The sequence below is a fragment of the Labrus bergylta genome, chromosome 5 (genome assembly GCF_963930695.1).
Source record: "Labrus bergylta chromosome 5, fLabBer1.1, whole genome shotgun sequence".
Classification (NCBI taxonomy): Eukaryota; Metazoa; Chordata; class Actinopteri; order Labriformes; family Labridae; genus Labrus; species Labrus bergylta.
Window position 1 is genome coordinate 7,824,180 of NC_089199.1, and position 22,070 is coordinate 7,846,249.

General features: G+C 39.5%; 1 protein-coding gene across 1 annotated transcript in view; it reads right to left on the reverse strand.

The window, feature by feature from the left end:
- Window positions 1-20,489, reverse strand: part of tox2 (TOX high mobility group box family member 2) — a gene marked incomplete in the record, with an annotated part of 105,409 nt that extends 84,920 nt beyond the window's left edge. Inside the window, 1 exon segment of the mRNA XM_065954662.1 lies at window positions 19,909-20,489. Coding sequence (XP_065810734.1) covers window positions 19,909-20,001 — 93 coding nt within the window.
- Between the last annotated feature and the right edge of the window lie 1,581 nt (window positions 20,490-22,070).

Consider the following 22,070-nt stretch of genomic DNA (forward strand, 5'->3'; position numbering starts at 1 on the left):
TTTTTTAGTTTGTTTGTTCTCACTAACGGCGGCTAGCAACTGAGGTTACTGTGGCCAAGGTAGAATAAATTCCCATTAACCTAACTTTTGTTTTCGTTTTAGCTTTGGCACAGTCAGTGGAAAATTCACAAAGAGGTTGTGTTCCTTTAAGGTAACTATAGCTACAGAAACAAAATAAAAAAGTGAAAAAAGTCCTTAAAAAAAATCATGTCTCTGTATTTATTGATTTATGGATTTCATGTATTTAAGTAAAAATTAAATTATTCAGTGCAAAACTTTTTCTATGTATAATACCTTAATTTAAAACATATATACAGTATATAATATATATATAAAAAAAGCAACTAATGTAAGTGGAAGTATAGCAAGGCAAATTGCTCTCTGCTGCAAAACTATAAGAGCTGTTTGCACTTCATCGGTTTCATAATATCTTTTTTAATCATCAAGAAATGAAGTAAGTCACAATGTAACAAAGAGTGCTCATAAGTTTACACTAAGCAACCTTGGCCCTTGATATGATTAATTATCTGTTAAGCTGTACAGTAAGTTGTATAAAAAACTATATTTAGTTTCAACCAACACATATTGCACCAAACAATAAAAATTGGGGAAAAAATAGAATGCATAAAATGAACCCTTTTGAGGACACCAATGTCTACATACTATTATTTTCTCTGTTGGTAATTTCAATATTGACCAAATTAGTTAACAAGCCAAATGATGCCAAAGAGACTCCTGGTTTCAGCATTAATAGGCAGGTGGTATGAGTGAAAATTCTTCTTCTTTTGTGAAGCCACTCTTGAAATAGACTTGATTCCAGACTTGATAAGCTCTCAATCTTTCATTGCTGACATGCATTTTGATAGCTGGAAACATCCTGCCACAGCTATAAATCAGAACCCTAGATTTCCTCCGTGGTCCCCACTTTACTGAAGCATTTCATAACCTGCTTGAGCGACAAGGTGAACCTGAATGTACTACTTCACTCACGCGGCTCTGGAATCTTTGGTACAGAATGTGCAGTTAGAGAAATTCAAAGTAAGAGGCCTGGGGAGGAAAATGAATGGCAGTTTAATGAATGTCTGGGGAGACATGATATCAGTGGCTGGCTCTTACAGTGCAGCTTTCATCCTATTCATACACCAACATGCTTTAAATGCAGCCGGATCAATCATGGTTAAAAACACTAATGGCACATAAAGGGAGTACACTCTGCTACTGTGTTTCTTCCTTACCAAGGTCTGATCACTCCAAGACTATTACTGGAATGCAGAAAATATCCAGCCAGCCTCAGGTGAAGAAAACGGTCTATTGTCTAAATTTTCAAGGCTACTTTTCGGTATTGACAGAGAGTTTGGCCTCGTATTCATTTTTTGCACTAATAAATGAGCTGATATTCATTCAGATGAGAGGGATATCACAAACCAAAGACGTTCAACACCTGCGCTCGAATCACACTCTCCATTGTAAGGCTTATTTTTTGTCCCTCTTACTGGGTACATTTATGAATATCAATATTATTTCACAGTTGGAGGTAAATGGTATTGAGTGGTTGCCAAGTTGCTAGAGGGGGAGACTGCTCAGCTCACTAAAAGAGCCATTCTCCTTTTTTTTTCTTTTTTTTTATCTCTCAATCAGTTTGTATTTGTCCATGTGTGTATGCCTGAATGTAATGTGTGTGCACACGTGTGTGCGTGTGTGTAAATGTGTGTTTCATTTGATGAGGAGCAGAATGAGTTGAAGCTTGTGAGAAAAAGTTCACGTGATACAGGCAAATACAGCCGGTCTTCAGCAGGATGGAAAGACTGTAATCAAACCATAAATCAGAAATCACTGAACTGCCATCCACCCACCCACCCCCTCTCTCCTTCCCTCTCCCTCTTTCTTTTTTTGTGTTACTACCCCGCCTACTCCTCTTTGCAGAGCTCTTTGTATATGTTACTTACAGGCATGGGTACTGTATAGTGCACTAGAGGAGGGGAAGAGCAGATCAACAAAAAAAGCCATTTGCCTCATACCAAAATTAGAATTAAAAGCAGGATGTTAGCCGAAAAGATTAACAAATGAGGAATATGTTTTTTGTTCAAGAAATTAAAGAAGTAAAGAAAGCAAGAAAACAGTGCTCCTCCTACTCAATGATATAAGCAACAAAAATACCAAAAGGTATTGAATTTAATATGTAAAATAACTGTCATGGAAAGGCTTTATAGTGTGTGCATGAATGTGTAAGATAAAATAAACATGCACAAAAGTGTAGAGAGAGATAAACCAAAACAATGAAATATCAATGGCTTTATCAGGAGAGACGAGAAAATGTACTAGGAAAAAAAAAAAATACTTAAAAAAACAAAACATTTAAAGGTCAGTGTTGGCTGAATTCAGCGATAGTGTGTATTAAAACCCCCTTTCCACAGCTTAAACAAAAAACTGCATGTTCATATGTTTTTCTACCTACTAACAAACACTCCATATTTGTATGGCCGTGACTTCCATAGAGAGCCACCTGGTGTGCTGTAATATCAGGAGAACAGTTGGGTCATTGTTGAAGAGCTGTGTGATATCAAGGAGAGTGACCCATTTAGAGCCCGGCCTCTGAGCTGACAAGCCTCTGTTATGTCTAGGACATCTGGATGGCCGGATCCTCTCACTCCGCTGTAACACACGTACAAGGCAATCTTTTCCAGAGAGAAAAAAGAAATCCTACACGGACATGGATATTTCACACGATCTGCTATAGGATCTATTGAAAAGGTGAGGGCTGTAAATTGATGCTGATTCTGGCAGAATCTGTTTTAGAGCACTGAGAAATCTGGAGTGGTTCCAAGCAATACTTAAAGCGGCTGTGGTCTTCTTGTAGCAGCACATTGCTATCTGCTGCTCTGCAAAAATGCTCTATAAAGATCAAGTGATCAAGGGAAAATAAGTTCTATCTTATTATTCAAATGAGAACTTCTTTTTTCACAAGCTGATTCATCCCTGTGACGTTCAAAACTGTTTTTGCATATTCTGCAAAAAATAACTGTTGCAGGGGGAAACTGACTGCTTGAGGTAAAGAAATAACAAAATACTGGATTCAAAAGAAATGTTTCCGTTCATGGATGACATACAATGTTGTCCTGAACTACTGAGATTTGTCCAATGAAGCTGCAGTGTTGTGCATTATATAAACGAATACATGAATGCATAATGAGCGGCCAAAATGAGCCAAGGAAAGCACACTGAACAAATCCCCTAGGGGAAAGGAAATTATTCCGAATAGACGAGGACACAATTCATAATAATATCGGGAAGGAGAACTTTCTTTTTCTCTTTATTTAAAAATGCATGCTTTAAATGTAAATCCAAAAACAACCCAACATTTATTGAACGCTTAGTTTAGCAGCAAGATAAGGTTTTTAAAGTGTTTTACACTCAATTCAAAGCCTCCTTTTCAGATAATGGCCTGAGGTAAAATTGACACATAAACAAAACACAAGCTAACCTAATATATGTATGGCACAAAAATGTGCATTTGTGCACTACACAGCTGGTACAAGACAACAGCAAAAGCTCTGAAAGAACCCCCACTGTCATTTGACTTTTTGTAGCCCAAACAATATTTCTGTATCATGAGGTAATTCATTTTTCTATGCAGAGGCAATTGGCTGCAAAGATTGAATCATCAGCCCTTGTTTCATTTTCCATGTAATTAAATCAGCTTCTGGGAGAGAAAAAAACGTTGTAAGCTGGCATACAATTTAGGGAAAATTAGCATTTTTAATCACAGTACATTACTTTAATAACTCAATAAATCTGTGGCAGCTGGAGCATCTGAGAATGTTGTCACAGCCACTTAGCTCTGCGCCTGCAACTAATACAGTCTGATGAGAATCCGCCAGAGAGAGAGAAAGAGAAACAGAGAGAGGGAGAAAAGAGGGTAACAGAAATAGGAGGAAAGAAATCCAGCAGCAAGACAGAGAGGAAGTGGATCAAGAGAGAGGGAAACAAAAGCATGGCAGGTGAGAGAGAAGGGGGTGAGCACAACCAGGAAGAAAGAAACAGCGCTGAAGTCTTTGGCACGGAGAGGGGCTCAGCACTTGTCGCACCTCGTTCAGTTATTAACTGTTAATCCCCAATTAGCTCATTTGTCACCTCGGTGTCGTACATGAGACCTGCTTAGCCCTCGTGCTGCTTTGTTGCTCAGGAAGATAGTAGTTGCCAAATACACTAAACAAGCCTGAACGACTGCGGAAAATGTAATTTCATTGTAAAGGGATGTCAAGAAACAGGAATCCTCCTCTGAATGCAGACACTACTCGAAAAAGCTACAAAAGCTACCACAAATCAAAGCTGATGTACCGACTTCTGACCCCACAGGAGAAGGAGTCTCCTCACAGTGAAGAGAAATGCAGAAATGTTTTTGAAATGGATGAAAAGCTAAGTGTTTCTGTTAGGTCAAGCATACGTTCATGGATAACCTCTCCATATCTACATTTTGAATATTTTTTCCAGCACTATTCAGTCCAAACCACAATACTTAAACAGACTATCCATAATGACAGTCTCTTGAAAACTTGTAAGTACTGATAAGTTGTTCAAGCAGCTTAAAAAGTCAAGTCAAGTACTTGGATGGTTTGCGATGTCAGTTCATTTCTTGTAGGGCTGCAAAACTGATTACGATTTTGATTAATTGGTAAATGAGAAAAATCCTCATCACAATTTGCAGAACTGAACTAGTGTGCAACCTTTTAGTTCGTTTTCAATTTCCAAAGGGGATATCAATATTCACAGACAAAAATCCTCTAGATGTTGCATAACATGATGAAAACGTAGGCTCCTAGGCTACATAGTAGGTTCCAACATTCAATTTGCATGTGCAACATACATTTTGCATTTCATGGTTTACTTTAATAGAAAAATATTTTTTTAAAGTATACCTTACATAATCGGATGTCCCTTTATTAATACTGCCACTATAGCAGCCACCATCTTAATTGCAATTACGAACCAAACCCATATCAGATAAGCAGCTGGGATTGGCCCGACCTGAATCAGGAAAGATGGGAATTTGTCGGATCAGGAGAGAAACCAATGAGGGGAAATTAAACATTTGATCTATGATTTGTCTTGTCCCTGGGCTTACATTACATTTGGAGTATGGAGAAGTTGTGGCAAAAAATTTTTTGATGATCATAAGAAAAAAATAAATAAATAAATAAATATATCAAATAATCATTTCCGCTGTAGCTGTCCTTCAAAACATCCCCACCCAAACCTAACCTTGACCAAATTAGACTTTACACCCTCAAAACTTGAGTGGCTAACTTTAGACCAAACAGACCTAAAACTACCAAGTGATCTTTCAGTAATAGGAATACTTGTTTAATGTTGGACAATGTTCACTCTTCTGCTGTGTTGAAAATAAGAATAAATGTGAGCAGGTGCACGAGCAAAAATGAAAGTGAGAACTTCTCTCCAGTCAGCACAGACACATCTGGGAAACAGGACTGTCTTGGTGTAAACGTGTGATATTATCTGCTATATTCTTTCTTTTCTTTTTGCTTTCAAAGTTTGCAGAATTGCTTATCAGGCCTTTTTGTCTGTTCACAAGATAAAGCTCTATCCCTCCATCTCATCTTCCTCTTTGCAGATGTTTGTTTCCGGTTTGGTGCACAGCACTAGAGCTGTTATAGCGAAAAGTTTAACAGTGTCTCCTTAAGTTTGGGCTTTCACACACAGATTTACTTACATCTCGGTTTCTGGCAAAGCAAACCTACAGTAGATAACATAAAGAAAAAAAATCCTACGCCTTATTGAGATGTGAGTTCTATCCGACATAGGCAGAAGAGGCCCATGAAAGCATTATGGCACAAAATCAGTGCCCTGGAGGTGTATTGGCATGCTTCTGTGCCTGTTCGCTCTATCTTTGCAGCTCCATTGAGGAGACTGAGGAGCCTTGTTTCCACTGATACACAGCTTTTTGATTCACTTAGCAGGCTTTGTCATGTGCATATTGGATTAAGCCTCTGACGGAAAATCAACCGTGCAGCCGGAGCACACACCGACCATGCCACAGCACCCACAAACAGCCATAAGCATCGTAGCGGTAGACCTTGCTAATAATTAGCTCATCATCTCAGCACCTCTCTCTCTCTCTCTGGGTCTGAATTCAAAGTACACGCTCCAGAAGTGTCATGGCGTTGGACATACAAGAATATTTCCATGTGCTCCCAGGGGACACGCAGGGACACACGCAGGACTTGTAGTTTTCTCTATCGACTGTGTGACTAACGCTAAAATAGCACCCGGAGAAGCTAAGTTGATCTGACAGGACATGTACAAGGAAAAGCTATTATAACGCCATGCCAGGCTGATTTTGTAAGAACGGCTCGGCTGGGCAGCTTGATCCATTTGCAGATCAGGCGACAGTGGATCAGTCAGAGGCAGCTGGACTTTTTTTTATAATACTACACAACAAATACACAACATGCTAGCTACTAAAATTTATGGCTCTGAATTTATCTGCTGCTTCCTCTTTCTTCTCTTCCCCTCTCAATTTCTCTCATAATACTATTGTTAAGGTGTTTTCACAATGGCGTGACATGTCAGGATTTGCTGTTATTCTGCTTCAAAAATGCTTCAAATGAAACCACAACAGTTCTGTAGAAGAGTACAGTTTTCTTCCAAGCTCTAACAAATCTGAGAATCTGTTTGTTTTCTTTATTGTGGTTGATTGTGCGAGCAAAGAGGAAGATCACTTTGTACTTTGTGAGAGCAAAGACAACATCCAATGTCAATATCTGTTGGTTAGCTAACAGGAAGGAAGTGTACCTTCATGTACGCACAATACCTAGTTACCTATTAGTCATTATGAATGTTGATCCTTTTTTTAAAATGCGTAACCACAGCAGATTCATCAGTCTTTTTTGCTGTAATTTCCCAGTGCCTACTTCCATTGAAAAAGGAGAGAAAGGGTGATCTGTTCATTGATGGGTGAATTAAGTTTTAAAAAAAAAACATTGACCATTTAAATACAAACTTGTTGAATGTAAAGAGTAAATGAATACTTTTTGCACAAAGAATAAAAAATTACCTGAAACATAAGTCTCACTTTTCCTCACATTACTTTGAAGCACAAAGTAGCTTTTAGCTAACTACTACAATGCACACATGTGGCTGCTTCAGGCTCATCTATGGGGTTTCCTCTGACTGTGCAGGGGCGCCACTCACACGCAACTATAAAGCTGTACAACTCTGATCTAACTTATAGGCTGTATAAAACATGGACATAGTGTCAGTGACCTCACGTATTGGTTACAGAACAGTCATTTTAAAGCTTGACGGTGCCTTATTGAAAGCGCTGTCTTGACCTAACTTTTGGTTAACCAAAAAATGGGCAAAGAGAAGCCAAGAAGCCTCCTGGAAAACAACTACAAAGTGCTCACTTGCAGGCATATAAGTCATGCCTGTTATTATGCTTAACACATTTAACATGGGTTGTGTATGTAACTTTATTGGCTTTGGGAGCCAGCCCCAAGTGGACACTCAAGGAACTGCGTTTTCTTGTATTTTTGGGAAATTGCTGATTGAGCTAATAATATTACAACAACTTAACTACCATGATACTGCCCTGCACATGGGTGGAGAGAAAAACAAACGATGTCAGTCTATTGTGAAGGTCTCTTTGTAAATCACAGACCTAATTTATAAGAGTTTATATTTTTCATTAGAAATCATGTAAAGTAAAATGTGTACATCAAACATCTTTCTAACATTTGTACCCTTTTTTCATCATGTAGGTTCACTTTTAAAAAATAATAATTTAATGAGCCCTCTTGGGTAGGTAATGATATCTTTAAGTTTTATCACAGAGTTTAACACCATAACATACTGTATAAGGTCACTATATGCCTTTTTACTTATAACAGATTAAGACTGTATTATCTTTTATCTTGACATACCCACAGCTACATTCACCTCCTAATTTGCAGGTTCTCATTTGTCTCATAGTGTGAAATTCATTTAGTCTTTATTTTTACATTAGAAGGGGTTGGTGAAGTCTGGCTAATGTCTTAGTTGGGATTGGTTACCCTGTAGAGAGGCAGTGTGGTCGGTGAAAGATTCACACACTCTATATGGTAAACAGCAGTGTAGCACAGTCTCATATGTAGACTAGGATCAACAACTGGAGCTTTACATGTGACTGTATATAAAAACATTATTACAAAGTGTGTTTTTGCACCATGGCCTTGTGGTTTCTGATATGGCACGGTGAGTGAAATGGCAGAGAAGCCAATTTACAGTTTATAACTCAACCACACATCAATAATAGGAAAAAAATAGATTACAGTAAATCCATGGTTCAAAAGCTGCATACCTCGGAAATGTCAAAGGGGAAACCACAACGGATAACTCATCTCAAAACTCATTTCAACTGCACAGTGCTTGCTGTATTACAAATATTCAACAGCCAACTGTTCCCTCCAGGTATTTTTCAGCAAAACACTCTATACATTTTCATTTCAGATGAGAAGAAAAAGGAATGTATTTTTTTTTTCCACTGGCAAGCAGCCAAACCAATTTAATTACATTCCAAATGGGCGCAATCTCCACGTAGAAACCAGCCCGTGTTGTATTTCTCAAAACTTCAACAACCTCCTTGACTTTCTCCGAGTAATTGAAATCTTCCACTCTTCCACCCTCGTCATTATGCCGAGCAGCAGAAAGTACAACAAACCAAACCGAAAAGGAACAAGGAGAGCTGGCTCTGAGAATGAGCTGCTTTGGCCAATTTGTAACTTCATCAGCACATCTTCATACACTTTCTCTGAAGTCAATTAAAAGAGTATTAGGTGGAGGATATCTAGGAAGAGCTAACGCCTCTCTCCTGCCAACAAGCCGCTGATTACCCGTGACTCCTGTCAGCAAAATCCCGTCAAAGTCTGATGAGAGGTCAGACTCCATCCTCAAGGTGTATCCAAAAAGCATAGAAGCAATTCTTTTCATGTGGAAATATTCGATTATTTGAATGCATCTGAAAGGAATCAAACTTTGCAGTGAAAAAAAGAAACAGTCTCTGGTTCCAAGAGGTAACATTTACCTACAAACAAGCAGAGCTGCAGTAATTAAGACCAGGGTGACAATTTGAAAATAAAATAAATGTTTTCCTCATCTCTAAATATTTCTGACAGTTCTCTTCCCTGTTTCCATCAATACAGAGATGAGGAATACATTCCCAATTAATGTTTCAGCGCTTGATAAAACATCAAAAGATCCTTTAAAAAGAGCTTACTGCCAAATCGTTTCAAGTGTCTCAGGATTTTACTTCTTTAACTGCAAAGACAAACTATAATCTCACAGAGGTCCTCCCATCTTCCTAGTGGGTAATTATGGGCTGGCAGGCGTATAAATCAACCATCCAAACTGGCAGGAGTGTGGATTTGTATGTATACTACAACCCAGAATAAGGTCCTGAGGTGACCACAGTACAAGGCACCGTATCAGTCACACGATGCTGTGTTTGCTTCAGGAAATCCTAATAGCTGTGTGACATTCAAGGACCACAGAGATCCCAAAAAAAGGTAATCCCCCTCCCTATGTAGAATTTAAAAACATAAAAAAATAAATGTAAAGGTTTTAAAATGTGAGATCATTTGAGCAATTAACCCACTATTTATGTACACGTCCTCACTCTCCCCTCTCTCTCTCTCTCTCTCTCTCTCTCTCTCTCTCTCTGTCACTGAAAGTGTCTGAGAGCTCAGCCACATGCCAGTGCCTTTGTGTCAAAGATTAAGTGAAACCAGGAGTGCCAGCAATGCTGTGTTTGCACAGTGAAAACACTTGGCTTCAGCTGCACCAACATACTGATCAGCATACTGAGGCCTACAAACCTGCAGCACCTACTGTACACCTATAAGCAATAGACTTTAAGTTACCTGTAATCATTATTCTGTATTTATTGTAGATTGTTTTTTTTGTTTTTTTTAAAGGATACAAGCTGAAATATAGTGACACCTAACGGATGCATTCAAAAGAAAATAAATGCATTTACACATGTGTTAAGCACAGGTTGTGTTGGTTTTATTTGACTTGGACTGTTCATATGACAACATTCAAAATGACGAAGGAGCAAAAGAAAAAAACGAGAATCACCATGCAGCGAATGGAATTCCTGGAAAGCAAGCCAAAGCTACAATAAAAATATTATGAACAAAGCCCAAAAGTGCCAGAGGTGGTTTACTAGACTGAGGCAGAGAGGGGCCTGGGGGGACTGTGGGTTTGTAGTGATAGGAAGGGGAGTCTCTCTCTCTCTCTCTCTCTCTCTCTCTCTCTCTCTCTCTCTCTCTCTCTCTCTCACACACACACACACACACACACACACACACACACACACACACACACACACACACACACACACACACACACACACACACACACACACACACACACACACACACACACACACACACACACACACACATGGCACAGAGCAACACAGAGACAAACTGCACACAGCAGAGGGACGATCCTCTGTGGCCTTACCAGCTAACTTTCTGTGCAATCCAGAAGTCATCTTTATATGATCTCGACAAAAACATTTAACACATCACAAAAGATTCAAGTTTCAAAAGTTTCCTTTTAATTCAAGTTCGGGCACATTTTCAATGTCAATGATTTTGAGGGCATACCAATGTCACCCTGCATTGACGTTATTTATGCTTCTGTTAAAGAGCAGGGCTGGTAAAGTCAACCTGAAAATGAGAGAAGTAAGCAGCAAAACATGTGAAACTATACTTATCTTTCTAATAAATCTATCTAATATGCATGACCCAGCCTTATATTTTCCCTAAACTGTGACTGTTATCACACTCATAGATCACAGGATTAACTGGAAATATTAATGCAGCTAAAGTACAGTAATCAGTACAGAAGTGGGTCGGGCTGTTGCCGCACATAAGCAAAATAGCATTTATGTGGTCTGTGTGTTCACACGTGTGTGCTTGTGTTTACTTATGGTACGCAAGTATGGGCATGTGTGTGTGTGTGTGTGTCCACCTGAAAGAGAGAGAGCGAGAGAGAGAGAGAGAGAGAGAGAGAGAGAGAGGGTGCATGTCCGTGGATGTGCACTTGTGTACTTGTGGTCTCTGTGAATGTGGACCTGCACCAGCAATCTCCAGTTGTGTTTGCACAGGACATGCCTCAGGAAGCTCAGACAACTGCTCATGTTTGCCGGGTTTCAAACTTCTCTTAATGCAACCGACAGCTGCATTCTTCCGCTACACAGAGAGCATGTTTTTTTTAGTTCATCCTATGGAATCTCTTGGTTACACTACACTGTACTTCTCTGATGAAAACAACCATTCCCAGGTGGGCTTTGGGGTTCAAATTCAAAGAAATTAACCAAATGCTGGTTGAACCTCTGACAAGAAAATTGTAAATGCTTGAATAGTATATTATATATTATCCAAAACGTCAGAATCAGCTGTCAGTCTGCGTAATACACAACCCTTAATAAAACAATGTTTGATTCAAGAGTGAAGATTTCTGAGACAGAAGAGGCATCTTCAAATTACGCCAACCCAAAGTTTAAAACCCAAGATTTGACAAAAAAATCTGCATATTTGCTCATTTGAAAAACTGGAAACAACATTTCTGTCTGAAAAATGTATTGAAACCACTTAAAGAGTATCTAAATAGTGGAAAATAAGTTCCTTTTTTAATGAAAACAGTTGATTAATCATTGTAGCTGGTGGATTTTGGTGCCTTTACATATAGTGGACTGATAAAAACACTGTCCAATTTGTCCAAAGTCCCCCCACTGACCTGCCAAAAGGCCCCAAAATCTCCTTAACCCCTAACCCCCCCCCCCCCCTCTGTCTCGCCTTTCTCTCCTCAGTGTTTCATTTCCTGCTCACAGACTAAACAGCAGAATCACACTACTTCATGTCAACCCCTTACTAAAAAAAAACCCTTATAGTCCCCGAACATAGGCTGCATTTCAAACCATTACTGTAGATGTGAAATGAAAAACAAATGGTGTGCTGAATTGTGAGATCTTTGCAGAGTGTGAAAGGGGGAGATGATGAGCTGTGCTTAGGTGAAACGTTAATATACTTTTCTCATACGATGATTACGCTAATTTTTGTACCACGGCCTGCTTTCCACAGGTCAAGGCCAATAACTCACACTTGTAATCTCCAGCATCTAGAATAATCACTTTTGTGGTCTACTTGTTTATGAATTAAATGACGAAGCTGAAGATCAGATTTGCAGCATTTCTATGCAACAAACAGTTGTCTCCGTCGCCTCCATGTTGAGATGCTGATACCTTAATTGTAGAACAATAGGAGCAAGGGAAATGTTACTATTCCATAATTAGGACTTGCAGCTCGCAGTAGGGATGCTGAAACTGTTGCAACAAAGTCTGAGTTGCGCACTTCCTGACCTGCAATCTAAACCACATGCATGTGGATGATGCTAAATGTCAGCAGCAACAATAAGTTTGGTTGTTGCCTTGGTGAACTGAAGATATAGAGTTGCACAACAGAAGGTCACAGCAGTCTGAGAGTTAATATTGACTTATGGTTATAATGAAAAACAAGCCGACTGTTTTCTGCAGCCTGTTTTACAACATTATTTCGGTCCATATACTTTACAGAAATATCAAGACCACATCGTGTAGATATCAAAAGGAAACATGTCTGAAAGGATGTTTTTTATTTTATTCGGAGCTGATAGAAAGAGAATGTGTCTGCTTTGAAATGCTACTGTAACACTTTGAGAAACACTGCACAGTTTCTCCTTCACATCAGCAGACAGACGGCGGAACAGTGCACAGAAATGGTTAAATGAATCACATGAAGCAGATGCTTTTCTCTCTCCGTCTAACTCTCTCTCTCTCTCTCTCTCTCTCTTTTACGCACACACACATTCATTAGTGAAATCCATCAATCAACATTTCATGCAGTTTGGGTTTGAACCACACCAAATGCACTAAAACAATAAACGTCTGTCTTTCAAGTCGCTATCTGGACTGGAACACATCTGGTGGCAAGGCTCATTTTGGTTTCCACATCGTTGAATGACATTACAGACGGGATGGCGAGCTGAAATATAAAGTACCCCCTAAAAATCTCCCTGCATTTCCCCCTCCATCGTCTGCAGCCCCTTCGCTCTCTCTTTCTCCCTCTCTTTCTCTCTCTTTCTCTGCATACACACCCCAAATCTACTTCCCCCCTCCCTGCACGAACCAGCTAACCTCGCAAATGCTATTCCAAACCGACCCCCATCCCCCAACCAATCAAGAAGTGAATATAAAACAGCACAAGGAGACTGGGTGGTGTGTCTGTGTGTGCCTAGTGCTAGACAGACTTGCAAGGCTATTGCTACCGAGGAGCCAGTGTGGCCTCCTGAGGTGAAGACAGTTTAAAACGCTTTGGCACATTGGACTCCTTTAGACAAGTCGTGGGGGGATGAAATACACACTCAACACCCAGCTGAGGAGCCAGGAGTCAATCCTGACTGTAGTATTTAGGCTTCTAGGGGTGGTGACGATAATTAGGGTTAATGTGATTTAATGAGGGGCGCAAGGTGGGCCGGGGAAAGGCCTGCTCTGATTCCTAATCAACGTCAAAATTTGAATTACTGTGACATCTTGAGGAGTGGCTGTGTTTTTGCATTACATTACAGATTGCCTGAGCCTGAAAATCTGCTGTCACTCTGATTCTTAAAGCTTTTAAAATAAAGCATCTTCACTGGTGATAGATTGCAACGTGATGGCAGATTTGGATAGCAGAAGTAGATCACAAAAGTATACTGGGAAGAGTTTTAAAAAATGCACTGTCATGACTAAATTCTATGCAGTTATAACTATATATCATCGACATAAATAGCCAGTTTCTATGGACTGAGGTGATTAAGTAGATAACCAGGCAGGATAAACTATACTATCTATTTTCAGCTGTACATGACTTATGACCCTCTTAACACCTCTAGTAGCTCTGAGTCATGTCTGCTCCAGATTATAAAGTACGGAGCAGAGCAACGGGAGAGCTGCAGAGTCTGGTTGTCACCTTCGCTATCCTGTAGGTTAAACTGGAGTCCGTGCTGGTAAATCCCTGTTATGGCCAGTACTGTAGCCTCTCACCTGTTCTTTAAACAGTCGATAGCTGTCCTCAAATACCCTGTGAAATCTCTTACAGGTCCAGCTTCACAGTGAAGGCTACAGTATCATTGTTGAAGAGATTTTTCTTTTGTTGCTGTGTTTCTTCAATGCTGTAATGAAGGGAAATAAATGTAAACAGTATTGCTACACAAGGGTAACAAAGCCTTTATCGCTTACTGTCTTGTAGTAATAATTATACAAAATCTACCTTGTGATAGTATATTTGAATAGGGGGGGCTGTAGCCGTAGTTCAGTAGTCCTTAAATTGTCCTCCTTTGTTAATTAACATTCATTCCTTTAGACATTTCCCTTCTTCCTTTTCCCACATGGGAAAGGGGGAGGTCATCTATTTGGACTAATTTATCATCCTAATGCATTACTTTATTAATCATATTCTTTTGAGTATATATCATTGTTGGCCAAAATGTTCAAATGTCAGTTGCAGTCTGTCCGTATATTGATTTTGCTGAACTGGATGTGAAAAATGACCGTTTGAAGAGTCAGACTTAAGCTGCAGACTTAAAGTTAAGGCTAGCTAAGCTAGTTTAGGTTTTGCATATTTATTGCGCTATTGTCAGAACTGAAGCAGGCCGTTAAATTATCATGGAGGTAATGTGACACCATGTGTTTATTAGGAATGTATTTATATCTCTATATACTTTAATTCCATAGATAATGATTTGCCACTGCCCCCCTTTCGTACTATTCCCCCATAGGAGAAATGGGTGTAATTTAATTAGCTCATGTATTACCCTGAGCCATCCATTTATTAAACAATAGTTTTGAGTATATTTTTTTTACCCACACTGTTATAACAATGACTCGTAACCTGCCAACATATTGATTTGAATGAATTGGCACGGAAATATTGCAGTTTTAAGAGTGGTTACTGCTAGCTTAAAGCTACATTACTGCTATATAAAATAGCTTGTGTGTTGGTACACTCTGTGGCACTATGTGCTCATCAGAATACAGCAAATGGTGCTGAATCCTTAAGAACCACATTTTAAGGCGACTTCCTCTCCAATACACAGCAAAAGTCCACTGCTTGCACAAGGACGGTTCAACTCAATTATCCAGAGTTTTCCACCTAATTCCTGTGAAAAAAAATGTACTCAACATAGTATTGTTTTTCCTTTTCTTGTGTTTTAAACAGTCTTCACAAATGCAGATTTCTCTCACTGTAATGGTCTGTGCACAGAACACAATCTAAGCCCAACTGCTCCAGAGAATAACACTGTAGCTACTTATCATTAACTCAAAGACACAATCAGCCCCAGGCGATCCGGCTTCCCTCCATAACCTTTTGACATTGCTGCTGGGAAGGTAAATGAGAGACGAAGTTCGGCAGAGAGAGAGAAGAGGGGGAGAGCTGGGTAGACAGAAAGACTTGATCATGAATAGTGCCAGGAAGCGGTTAGACTGAAGAAAAAAAAACTTAACAAAGTAGACAGTGTAAGGGTTTTTTTTCCCAACACAAAATACAATGTTGAGCCATGACTAAATTTTGTTCTCTTTTATTTGCTTTGGGTTCTGTATTAAACAATAAAACCGCAATTCCCAGTTTCAGCAGCTTTGCACTGTGATTAGAGCCATGCATGGGTTAACATTTTCCCAGTGAGAACTGTTGGGATATTGCAACTCGGACTGACCAGTCAGCAGAATGTTATGAATGGGCACAATGAAAAACCCCAAGTCCACGCTGTCGACCCAAGAATGCTTTCCTCCATGTAATTAACTCTTCTCTTTACAGAATGAGCTACCGCTGAAATGACTATTTTCCTTTTTTTTCAGTTTCTATTACAGTCATGTTTCAAAGTAAAAAAAAAAAAAAAAAAACACATTCTGAGAATTCAACATTAAAAATATTTTCGCCTGGCTATACTTTGAACTATTCCTGTGACTAATACAGAGATTTGGAAAGTAGTGGAAATGGAGCGGACCACTTGAAAAGGGGCTGTACGTGCTGTGCTGGACAAATGTCAGCTGCTTGTGCACGTATAAAGACATACAACAAGGCTTTTACAAAGTGAAGCATGTGGGAAAACCTGAATCGATGCATAAATGATGGCTATCTTGTTAAACGTGATTCATACATCTAGCCTGAAGCTACATTAGCAATTAGGTATGCTCTGCGCGCACATGCAGTTTGCTTTGATTGAGATATCACATCTGTGCATACTTGAACAGCACAAATAGTGTATCAATAGAGTGTTTCCTTTGCACTGCGGTGAAAACAGCTTCAGCATATATAAATAACATAAAGTAACTGGGAAGAGGCTGCAACTATGTAAAGAATAACATCTGCAAACCATTGGTTTATAAAGCTACAGTATAACTACAGTATAATTACATGAGAGCCTCTCACTCTCTCTCTCTCTCTCTCTCTCTCTCTCTCTCTCTCTCTCTCTCTCAGCGCTGTGCTGTTAGAGGGAAGAGGGATGAGGAGAAAGTGGAACAGCTACAGTAATCTATCCAACTTCATTTCACCGGAGTGATTCTGCCCGGGGGTATGCACAAGTCATAATGCATTTGACAAATAGTCTGCCGCTAAAACAGGCATTTGCGAAGAAGTGGCCTTCAGCGCTGGTATACACAGCTGAGTGTGCGCTGAACAAACAAGCCTCCCACTCAGCGAGGAAAAAGATACAGAGAGGCTTCAAAAAGATTAGGAGAAATCTTGGGCGAAAAGTAAAGATGACTCACGGTGATTGTGCAAGTGCAGGACAACGAGAGTTGGATGGAGTTGAGAAGAGCAACAGAGCCGCGGGGCTCGCAGCACAAACACAAATCGATGCTTTGCTCATGTGCTGTTCTTTGCATTGTTCTGAAAATGTGGATGTGCAGGTTGTTTTATTAAGGAGTTACAATGAAATGAAGAGGGGCATAAAGGTCTTTTTGTCTCACATAATCTCTGTATCTTTATGCGTTCGGATCATAGTCTGATTTGAGTTTGAAAAAAGGCAAACAAAGCACTAACACACAAGACATTTATGATCATTGCATACTGTATTTTGTTGATTGCCGGAAAATCCATTCCCTAAAGTCAAAGGCCAAGTGCATCCACTGAATTGCTCTATTGACAGATCCTGTCAGTGTGATCCATATTCCTGGCATGCATCAATCAATCATCAGTCTGAATGTAGCCAATCAGCTCCAACCAGTTTCAGCTTACACATTCTTTACGTTCCACAATTATTAACCCTTTCAGGAAGTGAACAAAAAAGGTCATTGTTAAAAAGCCTAATCTCAGAAATAAATGTGTTTGAGTGTATACAGCTTGGAGCGGAGGTGATAGGCTTTTATATTTGGACTGTAACAATTAGTGTTATGCTCACTTCCTGGTTGGTGTATTGAATACTTTACAGCAAAGCACTATTTCACTAGTGAGTTTCATACAAGCAAAGTATATTCCACCAAGTGTAAATGATAAAAACATCGACACATTCATACCCTGCTGTGCATAGACAATAAAGCAGTACTATTTATAATGTAATTTGTGCTTTTGCCAAAAATCATAGCTTTATTAAAATCATTGACTTGTGATCATCTTCTTAATTCTGCAAAGTATTTTTTTAAATAAATAACATTAAAACATGCATGCAGTCCCTATAGCTACATTATGTCTAGGACATTTTAAATGTGTTTTTTGCAAGCTTTCCAATAGAAACCTACAGGTGAAGTAGCATTAGCCCACTGGTAAGAAATAGCTACCAGAGGGGGTCAACCCCATCCGGCCCCTGAAATGAAACTGCCACAAATATGAACTATTGCCAAATCATCATATAAAGCTCCTGCATCAAAATTCAACAGTCTATGTGCAGCAGCACAGATAATATGTCACTTTACATCTTAGTCTCTGCTGTTACTTTAGTAATGGCAACGTTATATGATTCTGTCCTTGAAACCCAAAGCTGCTTCTTAGCGGGCCAACAACCTCTACGCTCGCTGAATCATGACAACAAGTGCTGTTCATTGTGTTAACACCACAACCATGAGACACAGCCAGAGAGCAGGGTCACATAGAGATCTTACATTTAGGCTGCAGCTTTTGTGCGTGCGTGCGTGTGTGTGCGTGTCTGTGTGTGATATTAAAGACATGGCGGATTATAAAAACCCTTGGATGTGAGAATAGGCCCCATTTTTATTTAAAATTTCAGAGTGAGGATCAGTTTTATGTTACAGTTTAAGGCTTAAAGTTGACATTACAGTAGCTCAGGGGTTAAGGAATGACTATAGGTGATGTAAAGCACTCGTGTATTGAAATTCAAACCTAGGGAGTGTGGGTTTGAAATGTGGGTGTGAGAGTGTGTGTCTACAAGTATGGTATACATGCAGGTGACTGTGTGTATGAACAGGGGAGATTAACAATTCAAATATTGTGCGGCTGCTATAATGTTTCACTTTGTCATCAGTGAATGTTAACTGCCTGCTGGCTCCCCTCCAGGTGCTAAGGCAAGCAAACCTATTTGAATGGCTGCTGGTGTAATGCCTCCTTTAGCTCTGCCCAGTGTTTACACAAGTTTAACCTCCGCCACATGAAAAAATAATCCCACATTGCTAGAAATCTTGGACTTTTTTGTAGGTTTATAATTTATACATGCAACAACTTCATCTGTAGAGTAGGCTACTGTTTTACACCTCGTGGAAAGAGTGAAGGGCCCATGACATTCAACAACAACTGACAAATTCAGCACAACATTTAGTGATAAAAACCAAACTGATGCAAACTCACCGTGTTGCTTTACTTTACGAGAATCTTTTTGGTGGTAAATATTTTATGACACCTCTTTTAAGTGTCAGAGCTTTCAGTTATATTGGATACAAACCCGTGCGTAAAAACGCACGATCAATTGGCAACTTGTGCCCTTTCTGAAACGAGCTCTTCAGATGTTCTAGTTATTATAAAAACCCCAAGCTTTATAATTGTAAACACTAGCATAGGTTGAAGATAAAGATGAAATCCTGAAAAGTTAGTATGCGCACTGATAAGGTTGGATATCCGCGTGAAAAGCTGCTACAGCAGTCTCTGTCTGGCAACTCTTAAATCGAGCTAAAAAGCAAAGTAACACACATCATCTGTAGAATATTCAGTCAGAAACTGCAGAATATAAATCTTAGGCACAGCAGACCCGTCACACGCGCCTTATTTAAAGGCAATCTTGATAGTTTGGGACTAATTGTGCATTGACCCGTGTGTGCAGCTGATAAGAATGTATTTCCGTTGTTAGCTCGGAAAAGCTTTAAATTACAAAGGGAGGAATATGATTGTGTAACAATATTTTGATTGAAGATTTTAAAAACACTGATTAGATGTGTTTCTAGTTTGTGTCAAAAAGAGACTATCCAGTTCTTTGGAGAGCGTCTTGCGCTCCAACTCAGCTCGCAAGACAGCTACAGGACAACGTATCCACAGTTTATCCTCATGAACACATTTGCAAAATCTAATCAAAGGGAAAACCTGAATGCACGAGCTCAGAAGAGATGAGATCAAACATGCACTTCAGAAATACTGCAAAGTTCACTGATCGTGAAGCTTAAAGACTCTTTTCAGTCTACTTCATCCCGAGGGAGAAAGAAAAGTGCAACACTTGTCACTAATTGCCTCATGCCTAAAACATTAAACCAGATCTGATATAAAATGGTTACATATATATATTTGCAGTATATAGGCCACCATGTGTAACCAATGACTGTGTGCACCATCGCACCGAAAGCTGCACATCTGTCCAAATAAAAGCTCTCAAAGTGGAGGTTATATTTACCTTGTTGGAGTGGTAATAGTCCAAACCGGAGTCAGTCGGTAACGTACATGAACCCACGCTTGAAGGGGGAACTGGATAAAATCTGACGTCCATCTCAGAGTCCGCAAGACTGACGGCATGAAAGCGTAGCTCCAAAAACCGGTGCGAGTTCTCTCTCTCTCTCCTGCTCACACACGCGCTCTATCTTTCTCTCTCTCCCTCTCTCTCTCTGTCTGTCTCTCTCTTGCTCCCTCTTTTTTCCTCTCGTGTGTTAAACAGAAAAAGTAGAAGTAAAAGAGAGCATCCGTCCTACACTTTCTTCAGCACTATCTTTGTATTTAGCAGCACGGTGATGCTCACATTTAACATCCCTATAAAGTTCACTTGGAGAATAAGGGGGGGGAAGCGAGGAGTAGCTACCAGTGAGAAAAAAATGAAAAGTCAGTCGGTCACTGAAGTAGTTTTTCAGCGAGCTGTTACGCAGGTAAACACACAGAGTTGATCTTGTCGACGGTTTCTCCCGAAACGCTCGTGCTCCGTCCCTGGTTTCCAGACGCGCTGGAGCTTTGTCATGAGGGAGCGCTCACACACATCCATGCGTTCCCGGACACAGAGAAGCTGCAGGGCTGCGACCTCTACCGGACACAAGAGGAACAGCAAAGAGAGGAGGCAGAGTGGAAATGAGGGAGGATTGACAGGGAGAGTGTGTCTCCTCCCAAACTAAGGTCAAGTTCTCTCTCGGTTCGCGGGATAGAGACAGTCTGCATGAAACAAAACTCATTCAGCTCTATCTCAAGCTAATTTAACTCTGATGAAAGTCCGAATGGAAGAGATCTAAACAAAGATTTAGTGTCCAATTTTAAAAATAACAGCCAGCTCGGCTCCTAACCTCTGTCCTTACCTGACTCTGAACTGGTACAAAAAAAACGAAAACCAAAGGATGTGTAGAGTAGGGCTGCACCTTATTAACAATTCCTGTAATCTTAGCATCTGCAACACATTGCACAAAGTCTGTCTTTGTTGCAATCATTTAGAAAAACAGTTTTTTGTAAACAAGCAAGTCTTTGTGCCCCAGCATGGGTATATTTTACCATTTGGACTGAGGCCTAATGACCATGCTTTCACACCATTTTCTTGTTGTCTTAAACCAGCCATCAGATACCCTCAGATTAACTAGTGCCGATTTTGTGGTTTTGGATTTAGGAGACAACAAAACAACAGCGAATAGGCCTTAAGAAATCTGCTTTTAAGGGGTGAATTTCACTCTTTCATATTCTACTTGGTAGACGCAACTATAACACAGCATCACAATTTATTAGCTGTTCGTATGTTGTTATTTTTTTAACATCCCATCATTTATTTCCAAAGAAGCTAGTATGTAGAGCTGTTCAATAAATATGGCTGAGTAAAACAAATGTAACACTTCTAATTGGTTTGTTGTGGAATTGTAAGTATATAAAGTTACCTCAAATGGAAAAGCGGCCATAAAAATACCTTCAGATAGGGGCGCTGTCGGCCGAGTGAATAGGGTGTGCACCCCATGTACAGAGGCTATAGTCTTACAAGTGGGCTGCCTGGGTTCAAATCTGAAAGAAGGTGCACATTTTTTTTTTTTTAAATGATACCAACAGATTTTGCTTAAGTCCTTAAGACAATGTATTTGTATACATTTCACTACTTTTCTACCACCTCAGGATTCAGAAGATAAAATGCAGATGTGATGTCAAAGATTCAAAAACATGTCTATGTGATGTAACATAATGTTTCATAATTCATTGTATGTACAAATCATATAGCTTCAGTGTTGGAAAAATAGATGAATAATGTATTATTTTAAGTCATACAAACTGAAAAAAACAACTTAAAGCTATACTTCATGGAATGAATCTGAACTCAAACTAAGAGCTACATTTTTGTGGGATTTCTACACTAACACTGAATCTAAAACAAACTGCTAATAAACCTCCTGAGGTTCTTGTTGTCACATTTTCTCCCTTGGTTTCTTTATAGTATCACTGAATGGACTGTTGTGAATTTCCATTAACACAACTGAAAGCTTAATATCAGGAGGGACACAGTTGAGATTCAGGGAAAACAACACTTAGGACAGAAAAGTGTCAAATAAATGTACAGTTTGAATGTATTTTTTTAATTCTAATGGAGTTTTCTGTTGCTGATCTTTC